The 21,264-nt window shown below is 36.3% G+C and overlaps 1 protein-coding gene across 3 annotated transcripts in view; it reads right to left on the reverse strand.

Moving 5' to 3' along the window:
* The window catches only part of LOC126883135 (acetyl-CoA carboxylase), a 465,330-nt gene that overhangs the window by 272,857 nt on the left and 171,209 nt on the right, over window positions 1–21,264 (reverse strand). For all 3 annotated transcript variants that reach the window (XM_050648387.1, XM_050648384.1, XM_050648388.1), the window contains exon 2: window positions 15,453–15,581. In XM_050648387.1, the coding sequence (XP_050504344.1) occupies window positions 15,453–15,492 (40 nt within the window). In that variant the 5' untranslated portion in view covers window positions 15,493–15,581. The remainder of the gene's footprint in view (window positions 1–15,452; window positions 15,582–21,264) is intronic.

Consider the following 21,264-nt stretch of genomic DNA (forward strand, 5'->3'; position numbering starts at 1 on the left):
CAGCGGTATTGTAAAAGAATTAGGCTATAACATATTAAAAAAATCACTTAAATCTGCCAACAGGTTTAGGAAATATAAGACATTAAAAATGACAAAATTTTTAAGTGGACGGATTTCTATATGCACGCAAGTTTATATAAAAATATATTATATTGAACTAAAATCATCTTAATAACATACCTTTTAATGTTCTTTATAATTTGGAGCACGAAATATTGTAAAATATTTCAGTTTCTCTGTAAATACAGTGAAAATTATTTAAAAACAAATGAGAACTGTCAGAAATAATCGGTCTGCCAATAGATGTTGCCAAATTTCAACTTCATGGCTTGTTAAGTAAAGGTGGCTATGGTACCGTACGAACACACATTACTACGAATCAAAATATTTAAAAAAAACTTCCATAGCAAGAACCCCGCAACACTCCTTATGGAAAAGTGGTCCCGGTCAAATTTAACGAAACTTTGATAGTCAATGATAGTCCTCAGTGAGTAGATTAAAAAAGTCCATGGCACCTAGGTCTAAAAAACTACTATTCTCGAGCTACAGCCTTCTGAAGTTCTTAAATTCAAGTACTCGGTTTACGTTAAGTTCACTAATAATTTACGGCCAAGTGAATGAAAATATCTATTACTGAAAGAAAAGAGACTCATTTTCTTCATGCATATTTGCGTGTTGCATATGAATTTGAGGTCAAAAATAGATGCATCGTATTTTAGTCTTCAGAAAACCTCCGAAACTGAAGAAGTGCGATAGAAAATGTGCTGCTGGAGTGACATAACAATTATTATCATGTTTTCATGAATGCTTCACACTTATTCAATACCAGCATAGCTGCAGTTTTACCTTTCCTTTAGAAAACTACTGAACAGTGGCGGATTTAGGGGGAGAAAGGGGGATTTCCCCCCGTAACACGGTCCAGAATTAAAGAAAAAATTATTGAAACATGATTATTACACTGTTGTTCAGAAGCTATTTCCTTGTGATATTTTTGTAATTATAATACACGCATACCTCGCTTTACGGCCTAGATACGTTCCACGAAACATGGCCGCAAAGCGAAATGCCGTATAACGAATCAATTATTATAATACAAATTCATAAAAATTTAATGGGATCGGTTCCAAATTTGTTAAATATTTAAATCAAAAATACATACAAAAAAAGCACATACACTATATAAAATAATATTAGATTCCAGAAACCAAAAATAATCTACACACTCCAAGCTTTCTTGTTGTATCTCCATTTTATTATGATTATTATTATAAATCATATTTGGGCATAGGAGCGAGCTCCTATTATGCCCAAAAACAAAGAGAAATATCATTTTACAACTAATACAAATTAAGAATAAAGTTAAAAATTAACAAACATCAAATAAAAATACTGAAACAATAAAACAATGCCGCCCTAAAACAATTCAGTCCTGTAAAGCTCCCATAATGTTCAAAACAAAGAAAAATATCGTTATAAAAACTAATAAAAATTATAAAGCTTACAATTTCAAACAAAATTCTGAAACAATAAATAATGCCGTCCTAAAATAATTCAGTCTTGCAAAGAAAATAAAGAATTATCAAGTCTATTTTTAAAAATGTTAACACTAGTTGCCGATATGGTGTCTTCATCTAAGTTATTCCAGATGTTAAATATTCTGTTTGGTAAAAATTCATTCTGGATCTTGTTGTCGTTTGTTCCCTCTTTAATTTATAACGATGACCTCTTAATCGTTCGTCTGGATTTAGCGTAAATATTGTGTTAAGGTTTCCAAAATTATATTTTAAAATACGGAAGGATATGATTAGGTCACCTCGAAGACGTCGATGCTCAAATGCTGTTAGATGAGCCAAGGATAGTCTATCTTCATAATTAGGTCTTACACGGCCAAATGCCAGTCTTGTGGCTTTACGTTGAACATTTTCAAGTAAGACTTTATCACGGTTAAGATCTGGACTACACACTGGCCTGGCAAACTCAAGAATAGGTCTGACGTATATAGAGTAAAGTTTACTCACTGAGGTTAGAGATATTCGTGTAAAACATTTGCGGATTAGAAACAGTTTGGAATTTGCACGTTTACACACGGACACTATATGGTCAGACCAATTTAAGTTACTGTTAACTATCACTCCAAGATCTTTGTGGGAGGTTACTGACTCTATGGGATGCCCATTAATAAAGTACGGTAGTAATGGGTTATTTTTGCCAATATGTAGTATGACGCATTTTTCAATATTCAGTGGAAGTAACCACTCTGAGGACCATTTGAATATCGCGTCAAGGTCGGTTTGAAGAACATGTTGGTCAATAATTGGATTCACATATAATTTAGTATCATCTGCGTAAATGGAAACCTTACTGGATACAACAAGAGGAAGATCACTAGTGTATATACAAAATAGTAGTGGTCCAAGTACTGATCCTTGTGGAACTCCGCTCTTGACTGGTTTGTCCAGTGAATAAGCTTCCCCAACACGAACTCGGAAGTACCTGTCTGATAGAAAATTTTGAATCCAAAAGTTTAACTTTCCGCGGATACCATAGTGATCCAATTTAGCTAGTAATCGACGTTTGGGAACACGATCGAAAGCTTTGGAGAAATCTAAATAGACTACATCAACAGGATGTCGATTGTTTAAAGATGATGACCAGTCACTTATACAATGAAGTAAGTTTGTGATCGTTGAACGACCCTTGATAAAACCATGCTGCTGGTGAGGGATGACATTTTCTTGAAGGAAGAATTCAGACATAGCTTCAGAAATAATGGATTCCATGACCTTGCCGACAATAGGAACTAGGCTGATTGGACGATAATTATTGCAGTTAAGTTTATTTCCTTTCTTGAATATAGGAGTAACCGAAGCCAATTTCCATGACGAGGGAAGAGAACCCTGATTAAAAGAAGTATTCATTATAAAGGATATAGGAATGGCTACAGACTCTGCACACTGTTTAAGGAAAAATAAAGTTAGTCCGTCTAATCCAGGTGATGAATTATTGCGTAGTTTCGACAAATGTTTAATAACATTTAACGGGTAAATGATTTTTATTTAGTCCTGTAATAGGCCTTGGATTTTTGGACAAATCAGAAGTGGTTTTAGCTTAAAATCACCAGTGGCATTTGCAACAAATAGCAAAGTTAATCGTTTTTAAGACCATTTATAAACAGGCGCAGATTTTTCGGTTCTTGAAATGTACGTGCGATCAGGCATTTGCTTCCAACAAAGTCCTGTTTTGTCTACGTTAAACCCTTGTTCAAGTTTATAACCACCTTTTTCTATAATTCCCTTTAAAATGTTAAGATATTCCTTAGATGCGGCCTCATCTCATTTTATTTTCAAATTATGCATAAACAAGTGGAAATAGAAAAGAGTGTGCATCGAGATTGCGTTTGCTCGAGAATGACAACATGGGGCCGTTATAGCGAAACATTTTAGGCCGTAAATCGAAACCGTGCCGTAATTGAACAGGGCCGTTATAGCAAAATGCCGTATACAGAGCGGCCGTATAGGTATGGGTGTAATAATAATAGTCTCCCGTTTTATACCGCTAAAGCGGCTTTGGGATTATAGCAGGGTAGTCTGCTATCTCTGGGGCCTACGGTATACAAGGAAGGTAACAGGGCCAGTGCTACGCTTCAACCGCCTATTATTACCTCTGGTTTTACCCAAGGTACTTATTTTATTCAGGCTGAGTCGACCTGGTGCCTGTAGACATGTTTAAAAATGTCTAGATGTTCTCGCCGGCACTGGGAATCGAAACCCTGCCTACCTGCGTAGGAAGTCAGACATCTACCGCCTGAGCTATCCGGGCCCATTATTTTAATATTAATTAGAATAATTCATTCATCATTCAGAATTTTAATATGAATTAACGATAATTTTTTCATAGAAGATTGTAATTAATATTTCGCGTTTACCTACTACCATGTATGTACTTTGTTTTTTCTTTTAGTATTAAGTCCATTTTCTTTACTCATATCTGATATGCTGGAGATTATTTTTTGCAAATCATCTAAGTTATTTGCAAAAACTACTGCTTCGTCGGCATATCTAATGATGTTTACAGGCACTCTATACTGCGCATACGTGAAATGTCTTGTTCTGCTCTAGCAGCACTTTTTGTGGTTGTTCCTCAATTTTCTGAATGCGCTTCAGTAGCAGTGGCGGAACATTTGCCATGGGAGAGGGGACGACTTCCAATAAAACACCAACACCTAAATACATAAAATAGATAAACCCGAACTACAAGACATAGATAATAACATGTGCAATAAGTTCCCTTAATTTTCCTAACTGTCGAGTTAATTGGGTTGAATTTGTTTGTCTGTAGTAAGTTTCATGTCAGCTAATATATTTTTTATGTTTCGACAATTTTTTCTTTAATTCTGGACCGTGTTATTATCGGTGGGTATTACCCTATTCCCCCTAGATCCGCCGCTGTTTTTTAAATATAAGGCGGAACTGCAGCTATACTGGCATTGGATAAGTCTGAACCATTCATGAAAACATGATAATTCTTATGTATATGTAGCAACACATTTTCTATCGCACTTTTTCAGTTTTCTGAGTACTTTTCGGAGGTTTTCTGAAGACTAAAATACGATGCATCTATTTTTAACCAGGAATTCATATGCAACACGCAAATATGCATGAAGAAAATGAGTCACTCTTCTTTTAATAATAGATATTTTCATTCACTTGACCGTGAATTAGTGCACTTAAGGTAAACCGAGTACCTGCATTTAAGAACTTCAGAAGGCTGTAACTCGAGAATAGTTTTTCAGACCTACGTGCCATGGACTTTTTTAATCTACGCACTGAGAACTATCATTGACCGAACTTTCATTAAATTTGACCGGGGCCACTTTTCCATAAGGAGTGTTGCGGGGTCCTTTGAAAGAAGAAAAAATTATGTATCGTTGCGAGTGTCTTGTATGTTAGGATTTGTTCAACTTGGCAGATAGAGCACCAAAATCTCCAGGGGCGGACATCTCCGTGGGGGACAAAGGGGTGGCGGACAGGGATGAATACGCAAATTAAAAGAGGTGAAAGTTGCGGTTTTTTAATGACGCTGGTGATCGAGATAGTGCACCAAAATTTAGGAATAAGTAGGTCATGAGGTAACTAAGCAAAATTCTCAGGGGCGGCCGTGGGGGACAAAGAGGTGGCGGACAGGGGTAAATATGCAAATTTAGTCCATTTACTCACGGTTTTTGTTCCGAATTTTATAGAACAGCTTGGATTGCCATGAAATTTAGCATACACATAGCTAACATGTCAAAGAAAAAAAGTGATATTTTGCTTTGTCTGCTTTTGCCCACGGGGTGAGTACAACCCCTTCTCAGGGGTGAAAAAACATACGTTCAAAATAAGCCCGGAAGTGGATAAACTTACTAATTCTAACCAACTTTTGTTCTAGTTCGAGTTTTTTCATTACGTCAATACTTTCTGAGTTATTTGTGAGTGAATATGTAAATTTTTCACAAAAAAAACACGTTTTTAGACGGTTTATTGGAAATAACTCAAAAAGTAAATATTTTGTCGAAAAAAATATTCTTAGTAAAAATATAGCTTATAAAAAAGTGAAAAAAAATGGTATATGCATTAAGTCTGTGGACTCTAAGCAGAAGCATAGTTGTAGCTAATGAAAAGTAGTTTCTTATCCGTCAAATACCAAATAAAATATTTCAACGTGAAATAACAAAAAAATGAAGCACTTTTAGGGAAAAATTCACAACTTTCTTAAAGCGTTTAAAAAATCTTTATTTTCGTTTTTTTTTTAGTTTATAGTTTTTAATAAAGTTATGTAGTGTGTACATATATGATTTGTAAGTGTCATCGGTTCGAAGTGCTTATTTTTGAAAAAAATTTATTAAGCTAAAAATTTTTCTTTGTTTTAAAATTTTATAAAGGATTTTTTCAATAAAATTTAAAGTAAAGTAATAACGATGAAGCGGTATAACGATTAATTTCAGTTAGGACTTGATGATAGCTAATGATTTTTCTGATTACTTTTAAAAAAAAGAGATAAACTTTATTTTGGGTGTAACTTGCTTTTGATGCTATAAACTTTAAAAAATAAAAATAAAGCTTACTTTAAAAAAGTTTTCCCCAAAAAGTGATTATTTTTTGGTTATTTCACGTTGAAATGTTCGATTTGGAATTTGACGAATATTAACTTATTTATCACTAGCTACAACTCTTCTACTGGGTCTAGAGACCTTAAACGTACACCATTTTTCACTTTTTGATAAGCTATATTTTTGCTAAAAAAATGTTTTTTTATAAAATACACACACCGGCAAAATTAGCCGAACACCTTAAAAATGGGACATGTTTGATGTAACAAATTTCCTAAACCTGTTGTCCGATTTGAGTGATTCTTTTAGTATGTTATAGCCTTATTATTTAAGAATATCGGTGTAATACTATTGTTGCTAGACAGGTAAATGTAATTTTATACCGGGTGTAAAAATCATACTGTGTTTTTTTCTTAAAGTTCGGAACACCCTGTGGAATATTCTAGCATATATATAATATTGAAATTAAAACTCAATTATAGCCTTAGGTTTTATTAACATTTTCTTTTTTAATTCATTTGCTTATGTTGGAAAATAAAAAAGTTATGTGCTTTAACAACTATCCATGTTTTTCATCAGTAAATCCCCATAGTATGGGAGGAAAGTATGCTAAATTTGCAGTTACTCGAGCTTTATGGGGACCTATTGGATTGTGAAGAGTGGGTGCTAAAACCAAAAAAAGTTAAGTTAAGTTTTCCATAAAGTGTGGGACTCTCCATTTTTTAATTTAATTTTCCATTCCATTTCCACCAATCGTTTTTTCCGATATAGCGCCATCTATCCATAATTGGAAAAAATGTTGCGAATAAAAGTTGCTTATTTTTACGTCAAGAATCCAAATCTGCAATAAAAATTGGGGGATTTATAACATGACGCAATCGACGTCAAACGGCAGTTCAAACCAAAAACCGGTTGCAAAATGTTCGTGGAACCACCATAAGTGAACGCACAGGAAGAAGGAGACTTAAAGAAGCCGGTCTCAAGTAATGTGTGTCAATAAAAGCTCCCAGACTCCAGATACACCCTCATGCAGCGCGACTATAATTTGGTCGAGTACATCAAAATTGGAATGATAATACGTGGAGTCAAATTCACTTTACGTACGTGAGCCGTTTCTGTGTAAATTGCATCGACGGTAGAGAAAGATTGTATCGACGCCAAGGAGAACGAAATGCCCCTTTCAATAATTTTACTAGGACCGTATCTTTTGGTGGAGGTTCAATTATGGTGTGGGGTGGTATATGTTTGGGAGCACGAACAGAGTTAGTGGTGATTGATGGTGGAGCATTAACAGCAGATAGGTATAACAGAGACATTCTCCAAGACCATGTGGTACCTTTTGCACCATACATTGGAGACAATTTTATTTTAATGCAGGATAATGCGCGCCCACACGTCGCACGCTGTGTAAGAGACTTTTTATTACAATTGGGTGTAACAACGATGGATTGGCCAGCGTGTTCCCCAGACCTAAACCCAATAGAGCATGTATGGGACATGCTAGGCAAAAAACTTAGGGCACGGATTCCTCCTGTTTTAAACAGAGAGGAAGTCAGAATTGCTTTGATTGAGGAACGGGCGAGACTGCCTCAACAACTGATTGATAACGTTATCAGAAGTATGACAAGACGAATGACTGCAGTTGTAAGGGCTCGTGGGGGAAACACACGCTATTAAGGCTGTTTTATCAGTTGAAGCACATTGCAATGTTAAGTGGGCGTATCACTTACTTTCGTAGACTGGTTACGTCAGACACACGTGACCCCCTACTTGAAATTGATTTGAAGTAGGGAGTGCGACCGACAATTCGATCTTTACTCAGTGGCGCCGGCGGACAAGTATTTTAATGACAACAAAATGCATTATTCTCCATTCAAATTAGTTTTGTCGGGAATACCTTTTTAGATTGATTTTATCGTAGGTAATATTTTAAAAAGAATTATCACATTTTGTCACATAGTTTGGCCTAGGTCAAACTAGTTTATCCTGATATAATAAAGATTCACACTTCAGGATAAACTAGTACGGCCTTCTTCTTCTTCTTCTTGTAGTGCCTATCCGTTTCGGATGTTGGCGGCCATCATGGCAATCTCTACTTTTCACACTGCTGCTCTGAAAAGATTTGTAGTGGTTGTGTTGAACCACGTACGTAGATTTTTCAGCCAGGAAATCCTTCGCCTAGTACGGCCTAGCCTACACTAATTTAGCCGAGTCGAAAGTAATTTGACGAACATGTAAGGACTTTTATATGCGGGGAATTATCAAATTACGTCCTTTATAATCCAAGGATGGTACTAAAAGTGAGAAATTTGACCTAGGCTGTCTGTCCGTCGGTCCGTCCGACCGCGAATATAACTGCTCCGTCACTATACTAGGTGGAATGACAAATAAGGTGTCAAATGAAAGCTTACAATCCAAGGATGGTACCAAAGGTGAGAAATTTGAGCTAGGCTGTCTGTCCGTCGGTCCGTCCGACCGCGAAAATAACTGCTCCGTCACTATACCAGGTAGAATGAAAAATTAGGTGTCAAATAAATGCTTATAATCCAAAGATGTTATTAAAGGTGAGAAATCTTAGCGAGGCTGTCTGTCCGTCTTTCCGTCCGATCGCGAATGTAATTCTTCCGTCAATATACCAGATATAATGACAAATGAGGTGTCAAATGAAAGCTTATAATCCAAGGCTGGTACTAAAGGTGAGAAAGGACCCCGCAGAAACCTTATGCGAAATGGCTCTCTGTCAAATGCTCTGATACTTTGGATTCTGGTAGTCCTGGATATGTAGAACAAAAGACTTCATGGGCGCGTAGCTCCAAAAAATTATAGTTCTGAGATATAAGCCTCTGAAGTTATAGGTACAGTGAGGACGTTTGAGTTGAAATAAATTCATTTTCTCGAGAATGGGAGACTCTGGAGATAAATTACGAATCAACTCGATTTTTATTTTTAAATAATAATTTTTTGGCGTATATATCATACTAGTGACGTCATCCATCTGGGCGTGATGACGCAATCGGTGATTTATTTAAATAGGAATAGGGGTCGTGTGATAGCTCATTTGAAAGGTAATTCAATTCTCTATTCACTAATGTAAACATTAACATAATTGTTTACACAGGGTGGCCAAAACTTTTTTTTAATTAAATTAATTGAGACAAAAAGAAGAATGTATATAATTTATTTATTTCGAAATACATTTTACTGCTGTCAGAAAACAGAAAAAAATGTTAATTTGAAAAATAAACATTGCCTTTCGCTTAAATTAAATGTTCAAACTGCTAAGAGGTAGATGGGTGGCAGCTTTAATATTGAATTTAAGCGAAAAACAATATTTATTTATCAAATAAACATTTTTTTCTGTTTTCTGACAGCAGTAAAATGTATTTCGAATTAAATAAATCATATACATTCTTCTTTTTGTCTCAATTAATTTAATTAAAAAAAAATTGGGCACCCTGTATAAATGATTATGTTGATGTTTATATTAGTGAATAGAGAATTAAATAGCCTTTCAAATGAGCTATCACACGACCCCTATTCCTATTTAAAAATATCATCGATTGCGTCATCACGCCCAGAAGGATGACGTCACTAGTATGATATATATGCCAAAAAATTATAATTTAAAAATAAAAATTGACCTGATTCGTAATTTATCTCCAGAGTCGCCCATTCTCGGGAAAATGAATTTATTCCAACTCAAACGTCCTCACTATACCTAGATCTTCAGAGGCTTATATCTTAGAACTATGATTTTTTGGAGCTACGCGCCCATGGAGTCTTTTGTTCTACACATCAAGAACTACCACAATCCTAAGTTTCAGAGCATCTGACAGAGAGCCATTTCCCATAAAGCTTCTGCGGGGTCCTTTGTTCTAGGACTTCCGGTTCTAGACGCTCACTTCAGGCCAAACTAGTTTGGGCTTTAGTAACATTCTTGGATTATAAGCTTTTATTTGACACCTCATTTTTCATTCTACCTGGTATAGTGACAGAGCAGTTATATTCGCGGTCGGACGGACCGACAGACAGACAGCCTAGGTCAATTTTGTCACTTTTGGTACCATCCTTGGATTATAAGCTTTCATTTGACACCTCATTTGTCATTCTACCTGGTATAGTGACGGAGCAGTTATATTCGCGGTCGGACAGACCGACAGACAGACAGCCTAGGTCAAATTCCTAATTTTTAGTACCATCCTTGGATTATAAGCTTTCATTTAACACCTTGCTGAAAAATCTACGTACGTGGTTCAACACAACCACTACAAGTCTTTTCAGAGCAGCAGTGAGAAAAGTAGAGATTGCCATGATGATCGCCAACATCCGAAACGGATAGGCACTACAAGAAGAATAAGAAGGCCGTACTAGTTTATCCTGAAGTGTGAATCTTTATTATATCAGGATAAACTAGTTTGGCCTGAAGTGCGTCTTTATATCAGGATAAACTAGTTTGGCCTGAAGTGTGCGTCTTTATATCAGGATAAAATAGTTTGGCCTAGGCTAAACTAGTTTGGCCTGAAGTGTGTTTATTTATATCAGGATAAACTAGTTTAGCCTACGCGTGATATGATAAACTAGTTTGACCTAGGTCATACTAGTTTATCCTAGGCGGTTAGGACAAAGTAGTTTGGCCTAGGCCAAACTAGTTTGTCCTGAAATCGGGTTTGGCCGGTAACATATACATTATTTTAATATATTTATAGGTTGCAGTTACATAAGAAAAGTATCCAATTGATGAATAAAACACAAATCGTGGATAGTAGTATAATTTTCTGTCTTATTTTAAAACACCCTGGGACTCATTTCTTATCTTGTCAACTTATATCCCTAAACTAATGTAATACTTAAAAATACGCGTAAACTAAAGAACTTGTAACTTATACCACTAAATTAAGTACTTAAAAATACCCGTAAACTAAATAAGTTTAATGTTTTCAAAATAACTAAGAATACTGTAAACTGTAAACACTAAGCAAGTTGATGAAGAAAATACAAGAATGAATAACTGGAAATGGATTCTAATTCAAGCGAATTGACTGACTGACCGTACGTTCATGAGATTTGTCGTCACGAAGGCGATAACGATGAAACTAAGTGCCAATGCTGCGTAACACGTTTCATTATTAGATTTCAATATTTTTAGCAAATTTTCTTCAAAGTTGGAACACGCTTTTCTCGATTATTACTGGACACAGAAAGGTGAAAAAAAAATCAACGATTACAGAAAAAAAAACTCTTTCAAGTGATGGGAGTAAAAAGTTTGGTTATAATAGAACGTTAAACATTATAATCTAATTTTTCAACAGAATTTTCAAAAAAATAAAAAAAGTAAAACCATCATTTTAAAGGCAACATAATTTCGAATAACGTGTCCAAATTTCGAGACATTCTGTCGGTAAATAACAGAGAAAACACTGTCCCTAGGTTTTGGTGCACCGATAAAACAGCCTTAAAGCAAAAAAAAAACGCATAAAAATATTAAATATCATTAAAGTTCAAATTGTACAATAAAGTTAATGTGTTTAAAATCCGTATTTTGTTTAAGTCTAACATGTGTGTGTTTTATTTCTTCTTAAACAGATTTCATATTGTACTACTATTGTCAGAGGCGGCTTTACCTATAGTGCAGGGTGTGCAGTGCACACGGGCGCCGGGAGGTTAGGGGCGCCTAACATCAAAGAGCGGGTCCTTTACTTTGTTTCAACATAAAATATGAATTTTTTTTTAAATAGGAGGCGGAAGATGAATCAGTAACTTACGCGAAAATATATTTTAAAGTAAACTTCTACTATTACGTATAAGATACCGCAACTACTAAATTTGACAAACGCTTCGAACTTTTAAAGCAAAATAATGACACTTTTTCGTTCCTTCAAAAATTAAAGCACTGCAGTAAGCGGAGCGCCGCATACTGCAAACTTTTTATCGGCCGATAGTTTAGTCGGGATGGCCTGTTAGTGCGCATACCGAGCCAACTAAACAGTCAGGTTGGTGAAGAGGGCGCACGCTATTAACAGCCGACCGACTATTCTCGAACGATTTAGTACTAAAGTTCTTATTTGACTGTTGAAGTTAGTAGTCGCACAATGAAAAAATTTTCCAGAAATGTTATTATCGCTCTCATATAATGGAGGAGGAAATCCAAGAAGAGATTCCGAGAGTATTGAGCGCATCCAATTTACAGTGAAAGAAATAAGACGACGCGACGGTTAAAAGTAACAGACGTAATCCAGAATATTGTCATGTTAAAATGGAACTGGCAGGACACATAAGAAGAATGGAAAATAACTATTGGACGAAGCAAATTCTTAAATGGCGACCAACGACTAGCAAAATAAGTAGAGGCAGACCTCAAACAAGATGGACTGATGACATCAAGTGAATGGCTGGTCACGAATGAATGCAAAAAACAAAAAACTAAAATGAATGGATACACCTAAGGAAGGCTTTCTTCTGGCAATGGATAGAATAGCTGTTGATAATGGTGATGATGCATTCTCAGTGACAGATTATTTAGTGAAAAATTCTACACAATGTATTCTAAATGACTTGATTACCCAAAAAAGTTTTTCGCCTTTTATCGGATGATCTTAGTCACCGTCAATGAACTAGTCATGCTTATTGGGCCATGCAGGTTTCTACAATTAACGATTGTGAATTAGACGATGCCATTTTCTCGCAAAATGTTACAAAAATATTCGGATTGGATACCAAACTAGGAGAGAATTGAACTATCGACCGATAAACAATCGTCGTGTGTGCGCAAGTCCTAGTTAGCTCACACTGATTAAACTGTCGGCCGATATTTGGTCGACAAATTAGTTTGAAGGCAAACTATCTGCCGATAAAAAGTCTGCAATCTGTCTCTCTTTTGGGTAGGTTGTTCTGACGCCGTGAATACCTATTGGGTCCCGACATTCCTATTCGACTATTCCATTTTGACTGCGCATCTACCAAAGGGCGCCAAAGCATCGACTGCACACGGGCGCTACATGGGCTAGAGCCGCCTCTGACTATTGTAATACAAATTCAAAATACTTCACCAATGTTCGTATTATGATGTTATCTAAACAATATTATCAATATATAGACTAGAGAGAAAATACTTAAATTTTATGGTTCTTCCTTAAATAAGCCGGTGTGTGTATTAAATTGTTAATTTCTCTTAGCCTAGTTTAGGATTGTTTATTAAACTAAGCAGAAAATGAGGAGTTATTGATGGAAAACATGGCTAGTTGTTAACGCACATAACTTTTTTATTATCCAACATAAGCAAATAGTGAGAAACCTTGTACCCTGTAAATGTACCTCTACCATAATATTGGTTCTTAATACAGGGGAGTTCGTTAAGGGGGGTCCGAAAAAAAATCTATCCTTAGAAAAATTCGAAATCGTCAGATTAAGATAAGGTAAGTTAAGTACATGCAAAATAGTGTATATTTCAAAAATCTGACGATTTGAGCGGGGTCTAAGAAAATGGGTGAGTCACAAAGTTTCACAAAAAAGCGAATATTTCGCGAAATGAACGTCAGATCGAAAAACTAAAAAATACGTGTTCAATATTTTTCAAAAGTCTATCGAATGATACCAAAAACGAACCCCCACGGAAAGGGATGAGGGGTAAATTAAAAATTTTAAATATGAACCCTGCAATATTTCGCGAAAAAATGAACATTAGATTGAAAAACAAAACTCCAATTTGGCTTTATGCAGGGTAGATCAACAACAGATGCAATTTTCATTATAAGGCAGTTGATGGAAAAATACAGGAGTAAAGAAATGAACGCTGGTATTCATTGATCTTGAGAAAGCATATGATAGAGTTCCTCGAGAGATTCTGTGGTGGGCACTCAATAAGAAAGGAGTCCCTGGTGAATATGTAAAGATTGTGAGAGATATGTATGAGGGAGTAACGACTAGTGTTAGGACAGGTGTGGGAGAAACTGATAAATTTCAGGTAAAAGTAGGATTGCACCAAGGCTCGGTGCTTAGTCCTTATTTATTCTCATTAGTTTTGGACCAGATAACAACGAAACTACAGGGTAGCCTTCCATGGTGCCTAATGTATGCTGATGATGTAGTGTTAATAGGAAATAGTGAAAGAGACTTAGAACAAAAACTGGAACAGTGGAGACAAGCTCTGGAGGAAAAAGGTTTAAATCTTAGTAGGACAAAAACAGAGTATTTGGAATGTTCATTTAAAGATGGAGTTACTACAAATAAAATGGTATCTTTGGATGGTGAAATGATTGTGAAAAGCAATAGTTTTAAGTACCTAGGATCGGTATTACAGAGTAATGGAGAAATAGATGGAGATGCATGCAGTAGAATTAGGGCTGGATGGATGAAGTGGAAAGAAGCGAGTGGTGTGTTGCGTGACAGAAAAATTCCAATGAAGCTGAAGGGAAAATTCTATAAAACAGCCATAAGACCGGCTATGATGTACGGAACTGAATGTTGGGCAGTGAAAAAGAAAGAGGAACAACGAATGTATGTGGCGGAAATGAGAATGCTTAGATGGATAAGTGGAGTGACAAAGAAAGATAAAATTAGAAATGAGTATATTAGGGGAAGTCTAGGTGTGGCACCAATTGATGCCAAAATGAGAGAGCATAGGTTAAGATGGTTTGGTCATGTTCAACGTCGAGACGTTAATCACCCAATACGAAGAATAGCTGAAGTGCAGATTCCTGGAAGGAGTAGGAGAGGAAGACCAAAGAAGACCTGGGGGGAGACGATAAGGCAGGACATGTTGGTAAAGGGGATTAACATTGATATGACCCAAGATAGAATTGTGTGGACAAATGCAATTAGGGAAGCCGACCCCGCATAGGGATAAGGCAAAGAGAATGATGATGATACTAAAAGAATCACTCTAATCGGACCGCTGGTTTAAGAACTTCGAAACATCAAACATGTCCCATTTTTAAGGTGTTCGGCTAATTTTGCCGGTGTGTGTACTTACTTTTTGAGTTATTTGCGAAAAACCGTCTAAAACCTAGATTTTTTGTTGAAAAATGAACATATTCACTCGCAAATACCTCGAAAAGTATAGACTTAGTGAAAAATCGCCATAGAACAAAAGTTTCTTAGAATTAGTTAGTTTATCCACTTCCGAACTTATTTTGAACGTATATTTTTTAACCCCCGAGAAGGGGTGAAAGTCACCCAGAGGGCAAAAGCACACCTCGGCACAATATTACTTTTTTTCTTTGGCATATTATCTATGTGTATGCCAAATTTCATGTTAATCCAAGCGGTTATTTAAAGTTTGGAGCAAAAACCGTGAGTAAATGGACTACTATAGGAAAATATTGATAACGATAGTAGTAACTGATTGAAAGAACTAAAAATATCTTACCTAAGATCCACTGCCCACCTTCCTGAGCCTGTTCAGCCATATCCGTTGTGATGTTTGTTGTTTCTACGTGTTCAGTTTCATTCAGTTGCGTTGAAGGAGCCGGAGAATGATCTGGTGCTCCACGGTTTCCTAAAAGAGAAAAAAACCACATGAATCGCGATCGCGACAATACATTCGCAACTATATTAACTACATAAGAGTACGACAGGTTATCGAATGTCGGTTCATACTCCAGATAAGACGACCTTGTCACTTACTTAAAAGAGTTCGCAAGTTTTTATACATATTTCGACGCAAGTCCAGGAAAGTTTTTATCGATTTAGGAAAGTAAACAAATACTTAAACTCAATCCGAAAATTTTATAATAATTTATAATGTTCATTCTTCTAAAAGTGGTCTTCACTATTTGATATCTGAGAATCTTAATCGTGTTTTTTTTATAACGGAAACAAAACTATCGTATGATTTAATCTGAACTGCTTCCTCATGGATCTTCTTCACTTGCCATATCAGAATTATCTGACGTTGGCGGTTACCATTGCGAAGATTTCTCAATCTTCTGTAATATGGAATAATTGTCCTGCATTTGATATCTGAGTCCATTCACGAATGTTTTTTTGACCAAGAAACTTGTTTTCTTCCTACACCTCTAGGGCCCTCTATTTTGCCTTTAGCGAAAGGCCACACGGGCGATAATTTACGGCGCCGTAAGAGCAGTAAACCTGACGAGGCATTGGTTGACTAACTCCTATTTCATCTACAATTGGTGGAGGAGTTAGTCAACCAATGGGTTTACTGTCCTGTACTCAGAGGCGGCTTTACCTATTGTGCAGGGTGTGCGGTGCACACGGACGCCGGGATGTTGGGGGCGCCGAGCGCCAAACGGCGGGTCCGTTACTTTGTTGCAATATAAAATATGCTTTAAAACGATTAATGAAAAATTACAATGGCACTTTTGGCACATTAGCGCGATCTATAGATTGCCCCCGCCTGGCTGTCCGTCCAACGGACGGGCTGCAATCTTTTGATTTGATGTTTCCGAAATCGGTTGTGGAACGTATAAAGGTCAAATTGCTTGGGACTTGTCGGGCATTTTCAAAGGCGCTTTTACACGTGTCGCAGGGTAATTTTGCCAAATAAGCTTTGACGGAATGAATTAAGTATTATATTTAAGTTAACAAGTAAATACAAAGTAGAGCGGCTCTTCTTTTGATTAAAATTATTTAAAAGGCTTTTATTACTACAGAACGCGGAGTCAACATTGTCGCAAAGTTAATTGACAAATTTATCACTAGTAAGTATTGAATATGAAATAAAAATTGAAGTAAGTGATATTATTCAAGATTTTGCTAATGCAAAATTACGAAATAGTTATTTTCCTAACTAGTGCGGAAAGTGATACTTTCAAGCACGAGACTGCCGTTGACCCGAACGACGCGATAGCGGAGTTCGGGCAAGCAGTCAAATGCGGGGAAGACACTTTCCGCATGAGTTAGGAACAATATTTTTTCTAGGGCCGTACGTTTGGAATAACCACAAAAAAATAGAGTTATATCATTTTTTATTTAGAAGTGAAAATACACAAATTAATTCTTTGACAAGGTTGTCAAAACCAAACTTTCAATATAATGGGTTACCACGACGACGACATTGGTTTCCATGACGACGATTCAAAACCATTCGTCGAATTATCGCGCTATTCGCCATTCATCGAATTATCGCGCTAATTTTATTAAAACATGAACACAATAAGATAAATTTGAAATAAATTAGTAAATAATATCTAAATATTAGTTTATTGCATCTACTATAATATATTATAATGCCATATTACAAGGTATTTTACTTTCCCGCACGCCGTGCGGGAGAGTGCAACTTTCGGAACTACGGGCGCTACATGGGCTAGAGCCGCCTCTGTGTACTGTGTGTTCTTTCGCTTAGGCCAGACACGCGATAATTTACGGCGCCGTAAGAGCAGTAAACCCATTGGTTGACTAACTCCTCCACCAATTGTAGATGAAATAGGAGTCAGTCAACCAATGCCTCGTCAGGTTTACTGCTCTTACGGCGCCGTAAATCATCGCCCATGTGGCCTTAGGCTACGGCTCCACTGGCTGGAAATTGACGCTAGCAGTAGCCGCAAAACGAACTTAAGGTTCCGCAGAACGGAATAGGAATAGCCGAACTGTACCGACTACAGGACTTGTGCGTAGTCGGTTCAGTTCGGCTATTCCCATTCCGTTCCGCGGAACCTTAAGTTCATTTTGCGGCTACTGCTAGCGTCAATTTCCAGCCCGTGGAGCCGTAGCCTTAGCCATAAGGCTACGGTCAGACAAGCGACAATTTACAGCGCTGTAAGGCTACGGCCATACAAGCGGTAATTTACGGCGCTGTAAAATTACTGTATCGTCCGCATATCTAATCACAATAAGTAGTTCCCCGTTGATTTTTATTCCATATGGCTCAAGTGCCATAGAGATGCCTCAAGTGCCTCAAGTCAAAGAACCGCTCAAGTGCCTTTTTAAATAACTAGTCCGAATCAACATTGAACAATGTTGACAATAAAATGCAACTTTGTCTGACTCTTCGTTGTATGGAGATTTCGTCGGTGTAGTATCTCCAATTTTTACGATAGTAGTTTGATTCCATTACAAATTTTTAATGACACGAATATCTTTGTCATCTATTCCTATATTCAGCATCTGCATTAATTTTACATGATGTACTTTATCGAATGCCTTTTTTGAAGTCTACGAAGCATACAAATACATCTTTAATTTGGTCACTGCATTTTTGTAATAGGATGTTTAGCACAAAAAGTGCCTCCCTGGTTCCCATGCCATTTCTAAAACCAAATTTAGTATCTTCACATTTGCGTCAATTCTGTTGTGAAGTATTCTTAAGAAAATCTTAAGAGTGTGGCCCATGAGGCTAATTAATCGATATTCTGAGCATTTTCTCGCATTGTGTTCTTTAGGTATTGCGACAAAGATGGATTTGAGCAAATCTGTGGGAATCACTCCGGTGTTATAGGACACATATACGGTGTAACAAAAATACAGGTCATAAATTACACCACATATTTTGGGACCAAAAATAGTTCTATTGAACCTAACTTACCTCAGTACAAATGTGCACATAAAAGAAGCTACAGCTCTTTGAAGTTACAAAATGAAAATCGATTTTTTCCAATATATCGAAAGCTATTTGAGATTTTTTATCGAAAATGGACATGTGGTATTATTATGGCAGGAAAATCTTAAAAAAAAATTATAGTGAAATTTGTGCACCCCATAAAAATTTTATGGGGGTTTTGTTCCCTCAAACCCCCCCAACCTTTTGCGTACGTTCCAATTAAATTATTATTGTGGTACCATTAAGTTCAAAAATAATGTGTTAAAGTAGCGAATTTTGCAGATTTCTCGGACATGAGTTAAATCGGTTATTTTTTGAAAAGCACTATCAAATCTAATATCTTAAATAAAACCATTTCATTAAAAAATCTTATATTATGTAATTATATTTATGATTTTATTGTGGAATGTAACGGTACTGTGCAGAATAATTATTTATGGAACAGTTCGTGAAGTATGCTTTTTGCGAACGCACGCGATGTTTAGAGCACGAGCGACAACGGAGCGAGTGCTATACATAGTCTTAAACTATATTCCATGGAATAGAAGAAGGAGAGTAAGACCAGCATTAGAATGGAGAGAAGAAATCAGGAATCAGAGGAATAATGAGAGATAGAGCCATAAATGGGGAGGAATGTACCGACCGAAAAAGATGGAGATCGAAATGAGAAAAGTGACACAACCCACAAAAATGCATAATTCCAGTTATCTTGTTAAAGTGACTTCAAATATCTTATACTTTTACCAGGAAAAATGTCATATAGATGTTTATTTCCAATTTGGAAATATGTATGGCGGTAGTGTTATTATTGCTTTGGCGGTAAAATGAATACTTTTATTCCAGAACAATGACACTTTTCAGTTATGCTCTGACATTCGACCTGAACTTATCGTTATTTAACACAAAAACCGTCGTATTTCGAGAAGTGTCCTATAGGTATTTTTCGTTATTAAAAAAAAAAGTGAATCAAAATATTGGTCTTTCTCTTTGTTAAATTAGATATCAGTTTTTTTGGTTTTGCTTCTTGGACAATTAGAAACATTCACTTTTTCATATTCTTCGTTTTTAATTTATAAATTTTAGCAGTTACTGTTTAAAAAATCTATTTTTGTATCTCCTGACAAAAGTTACTTTTTGAGTTGGGACAATTTTATTTCGGATGAGCGATATAATATTCGATGCAAAAAATGTGCAGCAGTAATTTTGAGAACACCTGGTATATTTATTCTTTAATTCGTTCGCGCATCAAAGTTGTATTGTTTAAAAATACAAATCATTGGTTATCGTATTTGTCGAATGACGCAGTGTATTTCTAATAATGTTCATTGAAGCGTGTACAACGGAATGTTAACTTGTGAAAATGCAAATAAGGTCAAAAAGGTCTTACATGTCGATATCAAATTTTATACACAAGGTTATATCTAATTTAGTGTAATATTCGAAAAACAAGACCAAAAATTTGGATTTTTTAATAAACATAAGGTGGTAATCTGTTAAAAAATACATAGAATAATTTATATACAAATACACAAATAGTGCGTCACAAGTATGACCTAATTTGTGTTAAAATCAACAAGACAGCTACATACAAAACACAATCGAACCAGAAACCAATATTGTATCCATGGAATGATTACTACACAGAACAAAGGCAACAGAAAATGATCCAGTTCCAGAGATATCTGCTTTCATTCCTTCTGGCTATTGATACTGTGATTAGATAGACAACTAACAATCAGTCTAAAGAACTCGTGTAGAATCCCATACTGCAATATACAATTACCTAATTAACGACAACCTGAAATAAATGAGGCATAATATTTTCGCATTAGATCAAATGATCTTAGAAGCATGCATCAGTGACTTCTCTAAAGCCAAATAAAGACTTGGATACACTATCACACAGCCTTCTGATCATACAGCAGGACGACTGTATGACAGTGGAATATACCTTGTCTTGTAAATGCCGCAGTCCACACCTGTCCGTCGCTTCCGCCGTCCGCCGACATTACTAGCTATTCGTATTCATGCTGCGGGACGCTTATCGTTTGATGTTATAGCCGTCCTGCTGTATGATCATATCTGGTGGGATAAGTAACCTCCTTTGCCGATTGGCGCACTGCCATCTCACAAAAAACATTACTTCTAGAAATTCTAACCTTTTTTAGGCACACATGTCAAATTTTAGCGCGATCCGCCATTAGGATATTTTTTACAGCTGCATAAAGTTGACGTGCTTAGAAAAATGAAGCATATGGAGAAAAACGATTTTAGATCTCTCATTAAACATTACTATTTGAGAAATACAACGGCGAAGGAAACAAAAGGAAACCTGGAAAAATTTAAGTATAGGACTAATGCTCCTTCAGACTATACTGTCAAATATTGGTGACGTGAATTTCGTAATGGTAGTATGTCTACATTGGCTGAACCACGTACTGGACGGCCCACCTATGCAGTTACACCGGAAAATGTGAAGAAAGTCCCAAAATGGTTTTAGCTGATCGTAAAGTGAAGGTACGTGAATTGGTGAGTCCACAAGAATTGGCAAAGAGCGCACCATATTTTGAACGAAGTTTTGAATACGAAAAAATTATCCTCCCGAGATGGGTGCTGCGTTTGCTGACCATTGATCAAAAACATGATTTGGATCAAAGCAGTGTTTGGACCTTACGAA

The sequence above is a fragment of the Diabrotica virgifera genome, chromosome 4 (assembly GCF_917563875.1).
Source record: "Diabrotica virgifera virgifera chromosome 4, PGI_DIABVI_V3a".
NCBI lineage: Eukaryota > Metazoa > Arthropoda > Insecta > Coleoptera > Chrysomelidae > Diabrotica > Diabrotica virgifera.